This window comes from Drosophila kikkawai, chromosome 2R (genome assembly GCF_030179895.1).
Source record: "Drosophila kikkawai strain 14028-0561.14 chromosome 2R, DkikHiC1v2, whole genome shotgun sequence".
Taxonomy (NCBI): Eukaryota; Metazoa; Arthropoda; class Insecta; order Diptera; family Drosophilidae; genus Drosophila; species Drosophila kikkawai.
In genome coordinates, this window is record NC_091729.1 from 24,867,271 (window position 1) to 24,885,911 (window position 18,641).

Consider the following 18,641-nt stretch of genomic DNA (forward strand, 5'->3'; position numbering starts at 1 on the left):
AGTCGCCTGGTTGTAGCTTGTAAGCTGTCAGTCTTGTTGCTGGCAAACGAATAAATTATTTATCTTAGTCTTAGAACCGAAACATTAGTATTAAAAATGGTGGACCGTGGCAATAACTTCGTCCTCCCCGTGGGGCCGTGCTCCACGGAGCTCACCGAATCGCAGACCAGCTTTGGTCCGCCCAAAATCAAGAAAGTCCTGCGTAAGTCAATGCTCTAGGTTAACCGGGATAATATTAATAGCTTTATCGATACTCCAGCCACCAGGGCCAACCGAATGGAGCAGTTCCTGTGGCAGGAGCTCTTCGCCGAGTACAATCGCCAGGCATCGGCTCCAGAGGAGGTGACCGAGGATCGCACGGAGTACTACGACCAGTTCTGCAAGGATGTGGCGCCAAAGAACGAGGAGGCCGAGGAGGTTCTGACCCAAAAGTATCCGCTCTACTGCACCACGGCTGTTACCCTGTGGAATGAGGACGGGGATCCCACCAAGACATTCAAGAAGAGCTATTCGATAACCCGGCCCATTAATGAGTGTACTGAGAAATTTGCTCCTTAGAGAGCTTTTATATTTACCAAGTCTTGGAGAAAATGGTGCATCCCTCATTCTCCTTCATTAAACATAATTAAGTTGGCTATACAATACTTTTCTCAATATTTTATATTTCAATTGAAATCCGAAATATTTTGAGCATTTAGGAATTTTACCTTTTTAGGTATTTTATGCCCTGAAGAAGAAATATACATTAATTTTGTTTAAGATTTATTTTTATAATAGTTTTATGAACTTAATAAAGCTTAGAAATATCAATAACAAAGTCACAAAAGCATTAATTTTAATTCTGAATGCTGTTCTAAGCCAGTTTTCATTAGGTTTACAAATCAGACAAGTATATGCCACAATTTTTATACCCTTGCAGGTTTTGATTGTCATTTTAATTTTAAAGTGTTTAAGGAAACTCTTCGTTCATTTTGGTGTTCAAAATTAAAGATCTTTACGTTTTGATTGACATTTAATTTTCAGTGATACTGAGTTTCCTTAAACTCATTTAAGACAATGATACAAGTACAGGCCAATGCCTGTACACAAAACAAATGATGATTGACCTATAATGCAAGTTCTTCTTTGAACTACATTTTCCATAAACAATAATAATGTTTTTATAACAAAATAGCAATAAGTGTGTATGAAGATATAGTCAAAAATTATAACGAAATTAATTATTTCACTTTACCGCCGTAAAAATCTTAATACAAATGCGTTCCCGTTGCCCGCGGTTTGTCTTATTGTTTTTCTTATTCGTTAGTCGTCTTTTTTTATGTTAAATAATGAGAATATCTGCTTTTGGCCAAACATACCTGAAAAGAAAGAAACAAAAGGAAAACAAAAACTACATGAAAAACACACTCTTTTATGTGGATAAAAGATCCGTTAGAAAAAAAACGTATAGATCTAGAGATGAGAGAATAAGCGCGTTACACAGCCATAATCAGCTGTGTCACGATGGAAAGCTTACATATGTATAACAGTTTTGTATTTAAAAAAGCCTCTGCTGGCCACCAGGGACTGTTGCATTTGTTTTTTGTTTTGGCCAGTAAAGTTATGAAGCAGTAAGGTTATGAGCACAGGACCGACAGTCAACTCACCAGATGTGTGTCCTAGAGACTTCTTTTGGTCGCGGGTACGGTGATCCGCTTCATGTTTTCAAAGAACTGTATTATTTCGGAAGGATACGTCAACTTTAAGTCCTTCAAGGGAACCACATCGATCACCGTGAGACCCTTCCAAGTGACAAACATATACCGTTTACCGGCCGCCTCAAAGATGTGTAGAATTTTGTCCAGTTCCAGGCCGCGAATCAGGCCAAAAGGGGCCTTGCGTACTGGCACCTTCCAACCGGATTTTAGCGATCTACGTTTGTTGCTAGACATTTGCGGCAGCATCAAAGGAGTATCCGAGTCATCACTGCTCTCAATTTTCTGGCTTTTGTTTGGGCTTTCCTTCGGACTCTTATTTTTATTCTTCTTCGAGCTTTGTGGAGTTTGATCAATTTGTGGACTATTTGGCGTGTCCATTGGCTTGGGAACCTGTTACAATTTTCTTAGTTTTAATTGAATTTCATTAATAAAAACGGATTTTATTTTCTTACGCTCTTTGGGGCCTCATCGATGCCATCCTCAGAAGTTGCCGAACTGGAATGTATACGCATTTTTTTCGTCCCTGTCTTTTTTGGCGGTACGGACGCCTTCTCGGTTGGAATCGTCTTTTTGGCAGACTTTGATGTAGGCAGCAAGTCGGATTCCGAGGACTCTGATCTTGAAGAGGTTGTGGAGGATACGCTTATAATCATTATATCCACATCAGAATTCTCGTCATCGCAGCTGGATTTAGGCACAGACGCTGGAGTAGATGTAGTCTTATCTTCACTAGACTTGCTCAATGCTAAAAATGGTACAGGATCGTTCTTTTTAGGGCCCTTAACCGGTGGCTGAGTGTTGAATTTCTTGTTCTTACCCATCGTATGGCCTGCATTGGGCTTTGGTGTGCTACTTTTGACACTATTTGTTAAATTTACTTTGGGCCCAATTGCTTTGCCGCTTTCCACTTTGCGTCCCACGGGAGCAGCGGCATCTCCTAGACGCTTTACAGGCAATGTGGCCTGGGCTGTCATATTTTCGGCACCCTTCTTGCTGCCGCTACTGCTCGCATTTTTCTTGCCGTGTCCATTTTGAAGCCTCTTCTTGTGTTCCCGGCGCTTGAAAAGCTCCGCCTCAAAATCGGCGAGCAGCACCATGCAGTTGCCTATGTTCTCCATGGGCTCCCAGGTGTTCTCCTCCGGTGGATAGCCCTGCCACTTGATCTGTACCTGGGGACGCCCGTTCCAGTAACGTTTTCCTGTGATCTTTTCCACAATATACTCTGACTCCCCTGCTGGATTGATCGTGGGCGTGAGTTTATTGACGCCACTTGCTGTGGCCGCCTTTTGCGACTTGAATTGGCCACCAGGGCCTCTTGGCCCACCGCCTTTCTTTGAAGTACCACCGCTGGACATTATCTTCGCGAAAAATGAAATTTTCACATAATTTCGTCGCAAAAAATTAAACAGTAATAGCGGCTAGCTTGGTCAGCGCTGGCAACTTACGCGAAAATAAGATCCGTTATAAATTAAGCGCAGGCAGAGCTTTGTGAAAATGATGAACGATAAATTATCGATAAAAAGAAAGAAGCAAAAATTCAAAATGGAGCCTGCCTAATTGGCGTCAAATCAGAATGTGTTAACAACCCCAATTAAAAGGAAACAATGGAATTCAATTCGCTCCAGCCGCTTTGCATACTGCAAATGTTCGCTTTCAACGAACTTGATCTCGGTTCTTAATGATCTACTCGCAAGCTGCAAGGGTATTCAAACTTCGGTAAGCTTCCTTTCTTATTTACCTTAAATTTTTTACACTAAATTGGCAGTGTTCCTCCCACTGTGCACTCCCCACTGTAATAACTATCGTTAACGATAAACGATAGTCGAGACGTATGGCAGTGCTAGTTTTTGAACGTCTGGCAGCACTGATGGTACCGGCTTCAACTTGCACTCGTTTAAAGCTGTTTTTCTCTAGTTTAACGGTGTTTTTCGCAGGGAACACAATTAAATAATTTGCTGCGGCCTGTCGGGCATCCAAATATAAGTTTTATATCTGCATACAGAGTCGGAATAAGGACAAAATTGCTTAACTGACACCAAGCGGGTGTGACAGAGACGTTTTGGCCTTATGAGGAGAAAAGAATGCGGGCACACTACACTTTCCAAGCGACACCGGCCCTATATGTGACGTGTCTGAAAAATTTCCTAATAGAAAATAAGTGGCGTGTGGAAGCGCGATCCCCAGAATAGGAAAATGTTAAAGCTAGGTGCGTAGATTGGGCAGCCTTGCGTCCCGTAACCAAGGTCTCAAAGCCACCTGCAGCGAAATGCCGGCTGCTCGGAGGTCGGCGCTCTCCCGGCGTCGCTGTCGGATTTTTGTGGTTAGCAGCAGTTGCCGGCGACTTAGAATCTCACCTTTTTCTTTTCCCCCCACGAAGGTCTGACGCTCCTCTGCGTGCTGGTCGCCTGCGGGCCGACGTGGAGCGCCCGCACCGTGGACAGTCACCTGGGGCCCAAGGATCTCACCCGCCTGCAAAAGGTTTTCGTTGATGGCTTCGGCTCCAGCGACCTGCAGTCCATCTTCTTCTCCAGCCTCAACATCCAGCTGACCGATGCCACTCAGAAGGAGCCGCTGTGCAAGAAGATTGCCACACTGCATGCGGAGTCCAAGCTGAACGTGGGTCCTTCCTAGACACGCCCATTTTTACACGTATTAATACTCCCTTAACTCCTTGCAGAGCTTCGAGAAGGACTACTACTACATTGGTGCCAGCAAGAACCTGGGCTGCTCGGCCAAGCTGGACGAGGCGCTGCTCTCCAAGGTGTACGCTTCCCTCAACTCCGATCTGGGCAGCAGCCAGGAGATCTTCTACCGAGTGGTCACCCATAAGATCCTCGGCGTGGCAATCAATGAGGCCACGCAGGCAAAGGTAGTGAAACGCCTGCAGGAGCTGCTCAAGAAAGATGACACGCTCACCGGACTGGGCTATGCCTTCAACGTGGCCACTCAGCTCGGAAGCAGTGCCTCCTTCATCGCCAACAGGGTAGAGGATGCAATCGTGCAGGCAGATGAGGTCGACGGCAAGCTGCTGCAGTTCGAAGGCGGCCTCAGCATCACATCCCTTATCATCAACGGTGCCTTCGGCGTGGCCAAGAGCTTCAACAAGCCATCGCCTGTGACTGCGGAACAGGCTGTAAAGTTTGCCAACTACTTCCTGAGCCGGCGATCCGTCCAAACCGCCAAGGGAGCTCATGTGCTAATCGAGGCGCTGAAAACCATCAGCGGAGCCGAGAAGATTGCGCCCGTGTGCGTGCAGCTCATCGGGAATGGACAACTGGAGGCGCAGTCTCCCACATTGAACGTGGCTGTGGTCGATCTGCTGGGAAAGCCATTGTCGCCGGCTCCGAAGGCCATCACTGCCAAAGTGATTCGCAAGGACAAATCCGTGCTGGCCGAGAAAGTGACTGTGGCTTCAAAGTCCTCTGACAAGACCACCTACGTGGCGGATCTGGCCAGCTTGAAGCCGACTCGTGGAAGCTACCAAGCGGAACTTAATGCCGACGGTGTGTACACGCAGACTCTGCATTTCAAGGTGCTCGGACGCGTCAAGGTTCAGTCCCTGGAGCTGGGCATCGCTGAGTCGGATGCCAGTGCCGCCACCCGCAAGCAGAGCGTCAACTATCCCAGCAAGCTGCAGGAGGTCCTCTCCGCCGACAGTACCCAGAAGCTTTTGCTGAAGGCTGTTCTCGTCGAGGAGTCCAGCGGCAAGTCCCTGGCTGTCCACCAGGCCTTCGTTCGTCTGCAGAACAAGAAGACGGACAAGGAGATCATCTTTGTGGCCGAGCAGGACAGCAGCAAGGCGTACAAGTTCGACATGGATGTGGGCAACAACGGCAAGAACTTTAACTACCAGAGCGGCACCTACAGCATCTACCTGACCGTGGGCGATGCCTCACTATCCAATTCCTTCGAGTGGCTGGTGGCAGAAGTGCAGCTGAAATTCAACGAAGACAAGGGTAGGTTATATATGTTTGAAACCTAAAAATGGATGGTAATTATGTGATCCTTGCAGAAGTCAAGCCCAAGACGACATCGGGTCCACTGCCTGAGATTGTGCATCAGTTCCGCGTGCCCGACAAGCGCCCGCCGCGTATCGTGTCGGATATCTTTACCGGACTGTGCATCACCCCCTTGGTACTGCTCTTCGTGTTCTGGGGCAAGCTGGGCATCAATGTGTCCAATCTCACGCTGGCGCCCAGCACTCTGGGTTTCCATGCGGGCTTTGGTGGCATATTGGTGCTGTTCTTTGTTTTTTGGCTGCAACTCGATATGTTCCAGACACTGCGCTTGCTGATACCCATCGCAGTATTCACATTCCTGGCTGGCAACCGGTTGCTGAGGCGTCTCTACGCCCAGCGCACCTCCAAGGGCAGTTCGTCGTCGTCGTAGGTCAGTGCTTCAAGTCACAGAGTTACTTTCCATCTTGCAACTCCTTCATCTGAAAGAAAACCCCTTTAATAAAGCGTTTTAGTTAAGTCCAACACTAAAGCTTGACTTTTGCTTGAAATTCAGTTTATTTAAAGCCTAGTTTCAACTGCTTAAGCCATAATTTCGGTTGTCTTTCAGACATTTTGCTAAGCAACACGGTTGCGGAAATACGAAAACAATACAAAAACATTACAAAATATACAGATTATATTTACAAGAGTAACAGTAGTGAGGATAATAATCAGTTGGCATCGTCTAGAGGTGAGCCTTCATGAAGGGCTTCAAGTACTTGTGGAATGATCCATTCACTGGTTCTTTGTTAAGAGGATTTTTCTTGGTCGACTCGAAAATGTGCTCGTAAACATTGCCATCGTAGGCTCCTAAGGCGGAGTCCAAAACGCGATCGTGCAGATCAAAGCTGTCCACCAGGGTGACGGCATTCGGACGCAAACGTTTCAGGCAGCTCTCCAGGCGGACCTCCAGCTTGGTGACATCTTGATCTGTGAGTTCAATGAACTATAAATGGGAAACAAGGTTAAATTATGAAGACTTGAGGTTAGAAAAGCTGGCAAATCCTACCCTTAAGAAGTCCCCAATGCGGTTGAGGCAGGCATCCACCAGGTACAGTTCAAGGACCACCTTGAGGACATCGGCCAGGGCGGGCGAGACCTGTCGCGACAACTCCAAAAGTTCCGTATAAGCAGTCTGGGCCAAAAAGGCGCGGCCATGAAGCTGTAATTTTAGGGTAGAATTAGTATTTATAATTAATTAATAATAAAGCTATTTAAACTTACATCTGCCGCTGCTGTCAGGAAGGTTCCACACAGATTGGCTGCCACCTCAGTGCCATGTCCCTGCTTGCGACGCAGCTCAAGTTGCTCATAGGCAATGCGGGTTTTGCTGTAAAACAAAAAACCGAAGCCAACTTAATATAAAAATCATTTCAATTAAAATCTAGACTCCACTTACTTGGCAGCCACAAACTGGAAAGCCTTCACAATCGACTCCAAGGAACCGTCAAAGTTAACAAACTTCTGTTGGGTCAGAGCCTCATTTATATAGGCCACCGTCGGCACCAGTTTCTCTCCATTGAGAGCCTGACCATAAACTTTGACCAGGTAACGTGCCGTCTGCAGCAGCATCACCGTGTTCTCACCCTCATAGGTGCACACGGCGGTGGTCATGCCGTAAATTGTGGGAAAGTTAGAGCAGTCCATGTAGCCATGACCGCCACACGAAAGACGGCAAGTCTCCACACCAGCGGCGGCATCGGCACTGCAGATGGCCTTCAGGCAGCAGGAGAGGGCGTGCATTTCGGGCAAGCGATCAAGATTACCCTGTTCAATCTCTCCAGAAATCACATTGTACATGTTCCAGATGCCATCGCCCGTTGTCTTGAAAACAATAGCCTTGGCTATCTGGGGGAACAGCTTGAGTTGCTGTGTGGTGTGTTCCATGATCTGGGGCTCCGGCTGATTGGGATCAATGGGACTCTGGCGACGCACAGCGGAATACCTGGTGGCAATGGTGGAGGCCTTGGCCAGACTCTGGGCGGTGTCGCGGATCAAAGCGCAGCGCACAAACATCTACAAGGAAGGTTTAATGTAAAAAAAACCTTCTATAGGACTAGCATTGTTTTATCCTTACCATGGTTCCATAAGTGAGCACACTGTTCTTGGGCGCCACATAGGTGCCATCGGCCAGGACCTGCTGGTTCTTCATCAGCATGTTGTTCAGCGGAACCCGCACATTTTTCAATCCCAAATAGCCATTGTTTACGCTCTTCATGCCCAGCTTGGTGCCAATATCTCCAATATCAATGCCAGGCATGGGCTTGTGGGTGTCCGAGTCCCTCAGCTGGACAATGAAGGGGGCCAGGCCACGGTGCACGCCCTTGGTGTATAGCTGAGCCACCACCACGGCATGGTTAGCCGTGTGGCCCACTGGAAATTATGGAAATTTTATAATTAAAACCTTTAAAGGAAAACAATATGGATAACTCACATCCTCCTGGCCACCATTTGTAGGAACTCAGAGATGGTGTGTTGATCACAAACTCCTGGGTCTTGGGGTCGTAGTCCGCCCGGGTTTCCAGGCCGCGCAAAAAGGTTCCATGCCCCAGCTCTGTCTGGGCATAGGTGCCAATAATCTCACAGTCCCAGGCCTTGCTCAGCCACTCCACCTGCTGGTCCATGGTTCCCTGGCCCATGATGGTGGGCACAAACATCACATAGTGCAGGGTCAGGGGATTGCCCTCTTTCAAGATGGCTGCTCCCAGGGATCCGCCAAGGAGAGCACTATCCAAGGAGTACAAATTAATATAAGAACTCTGGTTAGTTAAAGTGGCTTTCCTTACTTGTAGGTATCCACACCATCTTCGCCGTCAGCCCTTAGCTTGCGGATCTTCTCGCCAATGATGCAGGCTTTGCGCAGGCTGTGCTCATAGAGCTCCTTGTGTGACAAGTAGGAGACAGGGAGGTCATCTTCAAGGGCAGGGTCCTCCAGAAACATTTTCTCTGTTTGAAAATAAACAAAAAAGAAGTTCATGTTTGAATGTCAAAGGATTTATAATTCTTGAATGATAATTCATTCTGAATTCCGCTGCGTAATCATGATTGGTCACTTCACTAAATCCCCCTGGTGTTACCGGGTATTGTCCATTTATGATGCCCTGTTCCACCGGTCAAATCGGTCAGATAAACCTATCAGCTAAACCAATTTCAAGTGGAGTGCCACTGGAAATAGATTGAGGCGGACCTGCGGCAAACATAGCAAAGTGCACGTCAACCCGAATCGGTTAAGATTCGTGCGAAGTTCAAAGATTAATAACCCATAGCTAGGTGGCTAATAGGAGCAGATTAACTTGTCGCAGTTTGTTTATGCGGAATACATAATTAATGAACCCTACAGGGGGGACGGACTGGACTGCGACTGGGACTAGTGAATGAATGGACAAAGAAGAGCCGTATCAAAACAAAGAAATCAATATAGTAAGCTTATGAGGGGCGTGTCGGAAGCAAGAGTTGTAAGCTTAGAACGGAAATGACCTCAAAAAAAGGGGGGGTGCTAATAATACAGAGTTATAAATTTTATAAACTGATTACAGGTAAAGAAGAAAGATGTGATATCTGATCTTGCTGATATAATAAATATTTATAATGTCTATTATGCAAATATTATCTAAGACTGTAGCACAACGTTGTAAATGATAGAGTACATACTTGAGAAACCCATATATCAATTATAATGCCTATATTTTAACGGGGAGATCTTAAAGTTGCCAGGGAAATGTCATATATTCCAATCTTAATGGAATTTGAACCAGAACAAACTGTTTTAGAGAATGTATTAATGTTCTGACACCTCTCTCATCTGATTTTATTTCTCATGTTTAAGAAACACTCTCTGTTTTCTTGCAATTTTGACCTGATAGATCTCTACGTAAGACACAGCTCTAGTGCCAAGTCATGCTTCTGACACAATTTTTAATTTCTTGCACTGGCGATTGTGAAACGCCAAGCCAAGCTCAACAGATAAAGCTTTAAGCGACCGGTTAATGCCTTTCCAGAAGAGCTTGGCTTGCAGCACTCCAATAGCTTACCCAGAGTCTTCTTCTCCTTGTATCTTTCCTCGCCACCTGCCCATAGCACGGAGAACTCGCGTGGATTGAAGGTGGCCGTGTTGCGTTCCTTCTGGATGTCGGGATTTACTTCTTTGGCTGGCATTTTGCACGTTGCACGTAGTAAAACGTAAACTGGTTTTTAACAACAATCCAAGGCGTCCGTCTTGGGTGAGTATCGCGCACTGACTGATTGCTGCGGAGAAGGCAATTCCACACTCACAGTGGCACACAGTGGCGATCTTCAAGTGCTCGACACAGTGGGGACAGTAGCGCCAATCCAGTCCAGATTAAGTGTGGAGTAGGTGCTGCTGATCTGATCCGTGCCAAATCGGAATCTAATCGCGGTTGCCAGCCCTCGTGTACGTGAACTTTAACCGCCAGCATACACAAGTAATGAGTTGGCTTTGTGTGTATTTAATCGCTTGCTGAAACAATTATTATTCACTTGCTCTTTGTTGTTGGACTACATTTGTTACTAAATACACAAAATAAATACACTTACAAAGAGGAGAGTACATTGGTTGGGCAAGCATAAGCATTTCAATGTCTGTTTTAGTTGTGTTTTTGTGTTAAATACTTCAAAAATGTTTAGATCTAAAAACCACCGATTTATTTGTTAGGTTGAAGTGTTTTAAATGAGTTAAATTTATAAATTTAAACCTTTTTCAGCAAGAAAGAGCATTCTAAAGCCTTCTCCAAACGCTATTTATTTTTGTTGTTAGCAGGTCTTTGTTTGTGTGATTGGGCAATCAGCTGCTCACCAGAGTTGTCGCTTGCACTAAAGGCTACCAGGGCTGCAAACTTAAACTCTGTGCCGTCCGTTAAATTGAAAATTAATCAACATTTTTTAAATTACAAAACATACACATATATATTTGCTAATAAACTGATAGATCATGAGGTAACACCAATCTTTGGCCTTATAGCGATAATTACAAGTTGCACATACAAGTAGATCACGTTTTAATACAATTACTAGGAGTTAAATGCGGCTTCATTATAGACCATGAGCATGGCTGGTGGCTATTGCTATTCCTCGCTGATGCTGCCCCACGCCCGTCTCGTAAGAACAGCTAGGCGAGGGCTCCATTTGATGCATTTCCGCCGGATACCAGTGACCATGGGACTCCGGCAGCTGGTGGTAACTGAGATCCGCTTGGACATGGGCCTCATTCCGTGTGGTTTTCGGATAGCCCTGGATGGGATGATGCAGAGACTGCCAGTCCATGCGGCCGGAGGAGGAGCTGGAGGATGTGGCCGCACCAAAGGCAGCCAGGCTGCGACTGCTCTGATGGAACTCGAAAGGCCAGCTCTGCAAAATCAGAAGAGAGAGAGAGAGAATGTGAGGAGGATGTGATGTGTGGATGATGCTTTCATAAATCATGCCAGCGGAGAAAACCGCACGGAGCTATAAATGGAACAATATGACGACAACCCGTCCCGTCCCGTCCGTCCGTCCGACAGCGCCATTGTTTGTTTACGCAACTTTGATTGTTTTTAGTGCCCCCCTCTCAGTCCCTACTCTTGTTCCCTGGATCTACAATAACAGCCTCATTAACGGATCTATAAAAACATATAAACAGCCAAACACTTGCGGACAAGAGACACTCTTGCGAGCTCGGGATATCTGGAGAGGAGAAGGAATGGGCTCTAGGGCTGCTAGGGATAGCGAGCAAATACCGAACAAATGGGTTGTTCCCACCAGAACGGATCATGTCGGGGCGCGTGCTGGAATGGGATGAGATGCAGATAGGGTCGGGAGTGGGACTCTCCCACCCAATGCCGTCCAATCTGATCCGATTTGCCGCCATATGGGCACAAGACGGGACCGTATTTGCTGAAAATTTCACGGGTAAACAATCGCCTCTATTTGGATAAGTTCTACGCCCAGAATCTTGTGTAAACTCTTCGGATTGGAATGAATAAACACGGTTAGACGAGCCACAAATTTAATTACAATTATCAGAAGTGGGGAAAAGAAACGACCCAGAGCAAGGCGAGGCGACACTTTCCCCGGGATGTCATTCACTTTGTCGCATCAAAGTCGAGCCAGCGAGCATCTTTAAAAATAAAAGCAAAGACTAACCAATGCCCCTCCTACCACTCCCATCCCGATCTGCAGGTCGCCTGTCCTAGCTCCATGGGCCTGTCACTCATATTTAATATTTTTGAAATTCACAAAAGTATCCGATTACAGGAAAGCCAAGGCAGTCTGAAATCACAAAATGTGATTTCAAGCGGTCGCCAGTGGGGGGCCCGATCTTGGTCTATGGTGTGGGAATGGAGTCCACCTCCATCTCAGGAAGGTGGAAATACTTGTCGCCGCACAGCGGAATCAGCCAAGCAGATGTTGCACCATAAATATTGTGGATATTGGATATTCGGTAACTAATTTTTAAATTTTAGGGCCATTGAGAGAAGTTGAGCAAGATTTTTGTCAAACTAATTATAATTGATTTTAAGATTTAAGCACATAGTTCTACGGTTAAGGGATTTTTGGAAAATCGAGGGAGACTTACTAACTAATTAATCACAAATTAAGAATGTTAATGCCTTCTTTCGGGATTTGGAGAAATATCAAGGTAACTAATTTTGGGATTTTAAGGAACATTGATTGAAGATTTAAGTAACTTTTCAAAGATTTTATGGAATTTTAGAAACGGAGAGAGATTTACTAGCTAAAAAACTACAAATTAAGAAAGTTAGTACCTACTTCTGTGACTGTGAGAAAAATAATTAAAGAAATGGAAAGGAATATAGAAAGACTTATAGATATTTTATTTAAAAATCTATTTTAATTGAATTTAAAGAAGAACTTTAAGATTGTTTCTCGTTCATTGTTATCAGTTCATTGTTACAGCAAAATGTAATAATTTATGAACCATAAAATGTTCTAATTTATTGCAATAACCGACGGAACAGGTAACTATTAATTATTGGCTTTAAAGTCTAAACAAAAAAATTATAAAACAAGAAATAAAGCTAACTTTGGCCAGCCAAAGTTTGTATACCCTTGCAGGTAACAATTAAAATATATCATAACTAAGCCAAAAATGCATTAATTTCGATTCGGAAAGCAGTTTTGTGTTAGTTTTTATTAATTTAAAAAAACTGCATACCAAATTTAAAATTTTAAGAAATCAAAATTGTTGGCCATTTTTGCTAATTTTAATGATGTAACCCCTTATAAAATTTCGCAAAAATAGCCAAAAAATCGATTTCTTCCGGACATGTCTAGAAAGATTCGCATGCTGATGCTGATCAAGAATATATATGGTTTATGGGGTCGGAAATGATTCCTTGACTTGGAAAAATATTATTTTGTATTAGAAAATCTGATTTTTTATATAAAAAAACTTCTTGATATTTTTTAAATTAAAAATATCATAACTCGGGCAAAAGAGCATTAATTTTAAATCGGAAAACTGTTCTGTGCAAGATTTTCTACAGTTAATAAATCTGCGTACTTCATTTAAAAATTTTGAAAATTCAATTTTTTATCGAAACCAAAAATTTTAATGATGTAACCCCTTATAAAATTTTTCAAAAATGGCCAAATTCCTGACATATCTAGAAAGATTCCACTGTTTATGCTGATCAAGAAAATATATGGTTTATAGGGTCGGAAACGTCTCCTTCACTGCGTTGCAAACTTCTGAGTGAAATTATAATAAATATAGTACAAAGGCAACAGCAATTGTATAGATTCTGACTAAAATTATATTACCCAAGGGTTGCAAGGGTATAAAAATTAATATAAATAGAAACTTAATTTTATGTAAACCCAACACAAATGATCCTATTGTTTTCTATATTCTATTCCTCAATTATAATAATAATTGATTTTACAACCTTTTTAAATCTCAAATAAAATATATTCTCGCACCTGTTTCGATTTGACTGAAAACCCCAAAGATTATGATTAACTTGGATCACTGCTGGGTATCCCCCGACAACGACGACACCCGTCAGCCGGCTGACGCAATCCACCTGGAGTGGCCGGCCGGCCGGCAGGCAGGCTCATTAATGCCCCTCCAATGCCTAACCTAACCGGCGGATGCAATGCCTCGTTAAGTGGTGCCAGTGACATCACTTATTGGGGACAGGGATCGCAATTGCAATGACACTTACCATGCCGTGCCCGCTGCCATGAAAATGGAAATTGCCTGCTCCAGAGGCAGCCTCTCCTGCCATGTGACTCGTGTCCAGGCCATCGGAGCTGGCGGTGCTTGAATGGCTGTGGTTCAGGCTGTGACTGTGCCCGTTCCCGTGACTCTGGTTGTGATTCTGTGTGTGGCTGTGGTGGCTGCCCGTTTCCACTGCCGTGATAAGCTGCTTGATGTATAGGGTGGCCAGGCGCAGGGTGTCCAACTTGGAGAGTTTCGTGTCCGGCGGAATGTTGGGCAGCTTGGTCTTGAGGCGTCCGTAGGCGCTGGATAGCACCCGCATACGCATTCGCTCCCGGGCATTGGCCGCATTCCGTTGCACCGGCGGCTGGGAGCCTGAGAAATTGGAGGAAATTATTTAAATTAAAAGTGGAAAATGTCACTAAACAAATTTAATAAAAATTAGAAATTATGTGTTTTTTAAACACGATTTCTTGTGTTTAAAAAAGCCTCTTTAGATTTTGTTTTTTAATGCTATTTCTTTTATAAAAATAATATCTAAAATTGTTTAAAAACTCACTATGTGAACTAGCATCCTCATCAAAGTCTTCATCGTAGAGATCCAAGGGGCTGGAGGCGCGCTTCTTGCGGGGCATTTTCACACAATTTCTTAAAAAACTATCACAAGTATCACCACTCTCTTTATATTCGGTATATAAAATATAGATATTCAATTCCAAACACAGAATTTTCAAAACTCGAAAAGCATCCAAATTTTTTAAAAACCAAACGAAGACATCCGTTCCGCGGCGCACATAGAGCACATCTGCCAAGGCTTGCCCGGAGAGGCCTCCTTTTGAGCACTCAGCTCCTCGGCGCTCAGCTCTCCAGATTCCGTCTATTTCTGGCACCTCCGGTGGGCGTGCCCTGCTCTGCCGGCCATCCCAATTGGCGGAGGAAGCCAAACACATGGTGCGATCTGCGGTCTCTTTCTCGGATGCCTGGCTGCCTCTGCGGGCTTCTGGCTGCCACCACATTGGCCCAGTTTGCTTTACAAAATGAAACGCTGCTCTGGGTGTTGTTTATCCGGTGCTACGGACTATTTTCGAGTTGTGTCACAAGGATGTGCGATGTGCGGCGAGTGCGAAGCGTGCCAAGACTCCCGATCCAGATGGTACCACCTGGTTTGTGGGTCGCCTGACAGTACATTTAGGGATCAGCGATCGGCATTTAATGGCAGACAAAACGGGAGTGATCTTAATCCTGGGATGCAATGGCATATCCTGTTCTTGGGGTCAGAGAGTGGATGTCAAACGAATTGAGGTCTGAAGTTTAGTTGGGGGGAGATTCATGGAGTCTTTAGTGAGTTTTTACTTGGAAAACAAAAGGATCTTGCTTCCAGAAAGAGAATATTGGAGAATATGAAAAGGGAGTGTAGGAATCTCTCCCATTTAATGTTCTAGAAAATATTAAGTCTATGTGCCCAAAAAAACGATGCAAATTTAAATTTTCTTAATAATTTTAAACCTATGAATTAAACTTTATAACAGCCCTAAAAATCTAAAGTTTATATGTCGCCATTGCATTTTTCAAACAATGTATTCCCCCAATCATCATTTAAAATCCACAACTTTGAATCTCTTAAAAATAATTAAAAACATTTCTATATATAAACCCAAATTGCTCCGATTAAATTGTTTTTTGACCTAGGAGGACGATCCGAACTAATTTTACTGCTGGGCAGGCACACCCCCCTGATAAGGAATATATAGCAAGAGCTTCAGCCTTGATTAGGGCCTCCGACTGACGCCAAGACGTCATGAGGTTTATCAGGATGCCTGACCCGTGGGATCATCAGACCCATTCAGCCAGAGATTACCGCAGGCGAATCGTATTCTGATTCCACAAAATTCAGTTCAAAATCTTGAGTCGTGGCGCGAGGCAGCATCTCGAAATGTGGCGCCAACGCATCCTGCAGCAGGCATCCCGCCGGGGGATGAGCAAGCAAACCAAAGGAGTCGGAGAAGGAGGAGCAGCCAGGAAGGAGCCCAGTGGTTCGTTGCCTTCATCGGCGGATGTGGTGGTGATTGGCGGCGGGTCCGCCGGCTGCCACACTTTATACCACCTGGCTCGACGTGGTGTCAAGGCCGTGCTCCTGGAGCGTGCTCAACTCACGGCTGGCACCACCTGGCACACCGCCGGCCTGTTGTGGCGTCTGCGTCCCAACGATGTGGACATCCAGCTGCTGGCCAACTCGCGCCGGATGCTGCAGCAATTGGAGGAGGAAACGGGCCTAGATCCGGGTTGGATACAGAATGGAGGCATCTTCATTGCGCACAACGAAACGCGACTGGACGAGTACCGACGGCTGGCCACGGTGGGCTCTGCTCTGGGCATTGAGAACCAAGTGCTGAGTCCGGAGGAGACACAGAAACTGTTCCCCCTCCTCGATCCCTCGGCTTTTGTGGGAGCTCTCTACTCACCCGGCGATGGTGTCATGGATCCTGCCATGCTCTGTGCGGCTCTCAAAAAGGCAGCCACCAATCTGGGCGCCCAAGTGATAGAGAACTGTGGAGTGGATGACCTCCTGCTGGAACAGAACTCCAGGGGTAAGAAGGTAGTGGGTGTGTCCACTTCCTTTGGCGATATCAGGTCAGAGAAGGTTGTGAATGCCACGGGCGTTTGGGGACGCGATCTGGTGGCCAAGCATGGCTCCCACCTGCCGTTGGTGCCCATGAAGCATGCCTACATTGTGTCCGAGTCGATTCCTGGCGTCCGTGGGCTGCCCAACATCAGGGATCACGACTACTCCACCTACTTCCGGATCCAGGGCGATGCCATCTGCATGGGTGGCTACGAACCGAATCCCATACTCCTGGAGCCAGTGCCCAAGGACTTTCACTTTGGCCTCTACGAGCTGGACTGGTCCGTGTTCGAGGCTCATGTCGAGGGCGCCCAGAAATTGTGTCCCAGCTATGCCAAGTACGGAGTCAAGAGCACGGTCTGCGGTCCTGAATCCTTCACCCCCGACCACAAGCCTTTAATGGGTCCTGATCCTGTTCTGAGTGGACTCTACCACAACTGCGGCTTCAACTCGGCGGGCATGATGTTCGGCGGCGGTTGCGGAGAGCAGACGGCCCTCTGGGTTACCAAGGGACAGCCGGACCTGCCCATGTTCGGCTTTGATCTGCGACGCTTCACCCAGGAGCAAGGCAAGGCCACTCAGTGGATCAGGGAGAAGTCGCACGAGAGCTACGTGAAGAACTACAGTATGGTGTTCAAGTACGATCAGCCATTGGCGGGACGTGACTTCCAAAAGGATCCGCTCCATGACGAGATGATGCAGGCGGGCGCCGTGATGGAGGAGAAGCAGGGCTGGGAGAGGCCGGGCTTCTTTCTGCCTGCAAACTCCAAGAAGGCGGTGGTTCTGCCCTACGACTGGTATGGCAGCTATGGCCACCAAAGGATCCAAGACAGCGAGTACGAGCGGGTTTTGGAGGGAGATCTACACTACAGCAGATTCTCGGAGCACCATGAACTGGTAAATAGAATTTCTTCGTGGTTATATGGTTCTTTATAGACAATTTTTCCGTTTAGATTGGATCAGAGGCCTTGGCCTGCCGCAACAATGCCGTTGTCTTCAACATGAGCTACTTTGCCAAGCTGCTGCTGGATGGTTCCCAGGCCCAGGAGGCCGCCGACTGGCTCTTCTCCGCCAACACCAATCGGGAGCCCAGCAAGTGAGTTCCAAGCAGTACCCTCCTCTACCCAACTGTAACCAATTTTTCTTCACTCCCAGAACCGTTTACACCTGCGCCCTCAATGATGCTGGCGGCGTAGAGGCCGATGTGACCATCTCCCGCCTGGAGTCCGGCTCAGGCCAAATCCATGATCCCAAAATCAATGGTCAAGGCTTTTATATTGTGGCTGGCGGAGCCTCTGCCTTTTACACGTATAGCGCTCTCCAGGCCGAGATCCGGCGCAAGGGTTTCAATGCCAATCTCAAGGACTTGACCGCCGAGTTGGGTGTCATTTCCATCCAGGGACCCAACAGCCGAAAGATCCTGCAGCCCCTGATCGACTGCGATCTGTCGGACGAGCAGGTGCCCCCGAATAGCACACGACTGGCCAGCTTTGGGGATGTGGGCGTGCGCCTGCTCCGAGTGAGCTTCGTGGGCGAGCTGGGCTATGAGCTCCATGTGCCCAAGAAGGACTGTGTGGCTGTCTATAGGAACCTAATGAAGGCGGGCGCAGGGCAGGATCTACGCAATGCTGGCTACCGCTCGCTGTACTCCCTTAGCAGCGAGAAGGGCTACCATTTGTGGAGCTTCGATCTGCGGCCGGATGACACTCCCCTGGAGGCTGGTCTGGGATTCACCTGTCGCCGCAATGGAGCTGACTACCGAGGCAAGGCAGCCATAGAAAAACAGCGAGCGGAGGGCTTGAAGAAGCGCCTGGTCTACCTGACCCTCCAAGATCAGGTGCCCATTTGGGGCCTAGAGGGTGTCTACCGCAACGGCGAGCCCGTGGGCATTCTGCGGCGTGCAGAGTATGCCTATACCCTAGGCAAGTCCCTGGGACAGGCCTACATCTCCCGACCCGATGGCCAGCTCATCGATGTCGAGTACATCAAGGGCGGGGAGTACGAGGTGGATATTTTGGGCAAGAAATACCGCGCCGACTGCCACTTGCGCAGCCCATTCGATCCCACCGGCCAACGGGTTCTCGGTAACTATGCATCGGAGTCCAAGGCCAATAAATAAAGACGTGACTGTGTGTCTGGCTTCT

General features: G+C 46.5%; 5 protein-coding genes across 6 annotated transcripts; 3 read left to right on the top strand and 2 right to left on the bottom strand.

The window, feature by feature from the left end:
- Nucleotides 1-13: 13 nt before the first annotated feature.
- On the top strand, nt 14-644 carry LOC108072974 (uncharacterized). Its single transcript, XM_017164409.3, has 2 exons — nt 14-202; nt 260-644. Exons 1-2 carry the CDS (start codon nt 97-99, stop codon nt 556-558), a joined length of 405 nt encoding a protein of 134 aa, XP_017019898.1. The 5' UTR covers nt 14-96; the 3' UTR covers nt 559-644.
- Nucleotides 645-749: 105 nt separating this feature from the next.
- Nucleotides 750-10,420, bottom strand: ACOX1 (acyl-CoA oxidase 1). Of its 2 annotated transcripts, XM_017164402.2 has the most exons (9): nt 10,250-10,420; nt 9,727-10,172; nt 8,482-8,641; nt 8,130-8,422; nt 7,773-8,068; nt 7,095-7,711; nt 6,920-7,025; nt 6,705-6,857; nt 6,193-6,641 (listed from the first exon to the last, which is right to left on the bottom strand). In XM_017164402.2, exons 2-9 carry the CDS (start codon nt 9,848-9,850, stop codon nt 6,381-6,383), a joined length of 2,010 nt encoding a protein of 669 aa, XP_017019891.1. In that variant the 5' UTR covers nt 9,851-10,172; nt 10,250-10,420; the 3' UTR covers nt 6,193-6,380. The 2 variants fall into 2 exon arrangements, with proteins under 2 accessions (XP_070140873.1, XP_017019891.1); XM_070284772.1 differs by lacking the exons at nt 6,193-6,641; nt 6,705-6,857; nt 6,920-7,025; ... (4 more) ...; nt 9,727-10,172; nt 10,250-10,420 and adding exons at nt 750-1,358; nt 1,647-2,087; nt 2,150-2,442; nt 2,515-3,055; nt 3,143-3,251.
- Nucleotides 3,754-6,185, top strand: OstDelta (oligosaccharide transferase delta subunit). The gene is made up of 4 exons (XM_017164406.2): nt 3,754-3,903; nt 4,075-4,313; nt 4,375-5,653; nt 5,710-6,185. The coding sequence occupies exons 1-4, from the start codon at nt 3,891-3,893 to the stop codon at nt 6,084-6,086; spliced, it is 1,908 nt and encodes a 635-aa protein (XP_017019895.1). The 5' UTR covers nt 3,754-3,890; the 3' UTR covers nt 6,087-6,185.
- Nucleotides 10,421-10,644: 224 nt separating the features above from the next.
- On the bottom strand, nt 10,645-14,654 carry HLH54F (basic helix-loop-helix domain-containing transcription factor HLH54F). The gene is made up of 3 exons (XM_017164408.2): nt 14,434-14,654; nt 13,879-14,249; nt 10,645-11,059 (listed from the first exon to the last, which is right to left on the bottom strand). Exons 1-3 carry the CDS (start codon nt 14,507-14,509, stop codon nt 10,745-10,747), a joined length of 762 nt encoding a protein of 253 aa, XP_017019897.1. The 5' UTR covers nt 14,510-14,654; the 3' UTR covers nt 10,645-10,744.
- A 1,139-nt stretch (nt 14,655-15,793) lies between these two features.
- Nucleotides 15,794-18,640, top strand: Sardh (Sarcosine dehydrogenase). Its single transcript, XM_017164524.2, has 3 exons — nt 15,794-17,394; nt 17,451-17,593; nt 17,653-18,640. The coding sequence occupies exons 1-3, from the start codon at nt 15,808-15,810 to the stop codon at nt 18,614-18,616; spliced, it is 2,694 nt and encodes an 897-aa protein (XP_017020013.1). The 5' UTR covers nt 15,794-15,807; the 3' UTR covers nt 18,617-18,640.
- The last annotated feature ends 1 nt before the right edge of the window (nt 18,641 follows it).

Excerpts from the sequence above, each read along its gene's own strand:
- LOC108072974 (XM_017164409.3), top strand. The coding sequence starts at position 97 with ATGGTGGACCGTGGCAATAACTTCGTCCTCCCCGTGGGGCCGTGCTCC. Across the intron at positions 203-259 it reads CAAAATCAAGAAAGTCCTGC|CCACCAGGGCCAACCGAATG; the intron begins GTAAGTCAATGC and ends TCGATACTCCAG.
- HLH54F (XM_017164408.2), bottom strand. The coding sequence starts at position 14,509 with ATGCCCCGCAAGAAGCGCGCCTCCAGCCCCTTGGATCTCTACGATGAA. Across the intron at positions 14,250-14,433 it reads TGAGGATGCTAGTTCACATA|GCTCCCAGCCGCCGGTGCAA; the intron begins GTGAGTTTTTAA and ends CCAATTTCTCAG. Across the intron at positions 11,060-13,878 it reads ATGGCAGCGGGCACGGCATG|AGCTGGCCTTTCGAGTTCCA; the intron begins GTAAGTGTCATT and ends CTGATTTTGCAG.
- OstDelta (XM_017164406.2), top strand. Across the intron at positions 4,314-4,374 it reads ATGCGGAGTCCAAGCTGAAC|AGCTTCGAGAAGGACTACTA; the intron begins GTGGGTCCTTCC and ends AACTCCTTGCAG. Across the intron at positions 5,654-5,709 it reads GAAATTCAACGAAGACAAGG|AAGTCAAGCCCAAGACGACA; the intron begins GTAGGTTATATA and ends TGATCCTTGCAG.
- ACOX1 (XM_017164402.2), bottom strand. The coding sequence starts at position 9,850 with ATGCCAGCCAAAGAAGTAAATCCCGACATCCAGAAGGAACGCAACACG. Across the intron at positions 8,423-8,481 it reads GATGGTGTGGATACCTACAA|TGCTCTCCTTGGCGGATCCC; the intron begins GTAAGGAAAGCC and ends CTCCTTGGATAG. Across the intron at positions 7,026-7,094 it reads TTCCAGTTTGTGGCTGCCAA|CAAAACCCGCATTGCCTATG; the intron begins GTAAGTGGAGTC and ends TTTGTTTTACAG.
- Sardh (XM_017164524.2), top strand. The coding sequence starts at position 15,808 with ATGTGGCGCCAACGCATCCTGCAGCAGGCATCCCGCCGGGGGATGAGC. Across the intron at positions 17,395-17,450 it reads TCTCGGAGCACCATGAACTG|ATTGGATCAGAGGCCTTGGC; the intron begins GTAAATAGAATT and ends TTTTCCGTTTAG. Across the intron at positions 17,594-17,652 it reads ACCAATCGGGAGCCCAGCAA|AACCGTTTACACCTGCGCCC; the intron begins GTGAGTTCCAAG and ends CTTCACTCCCAG.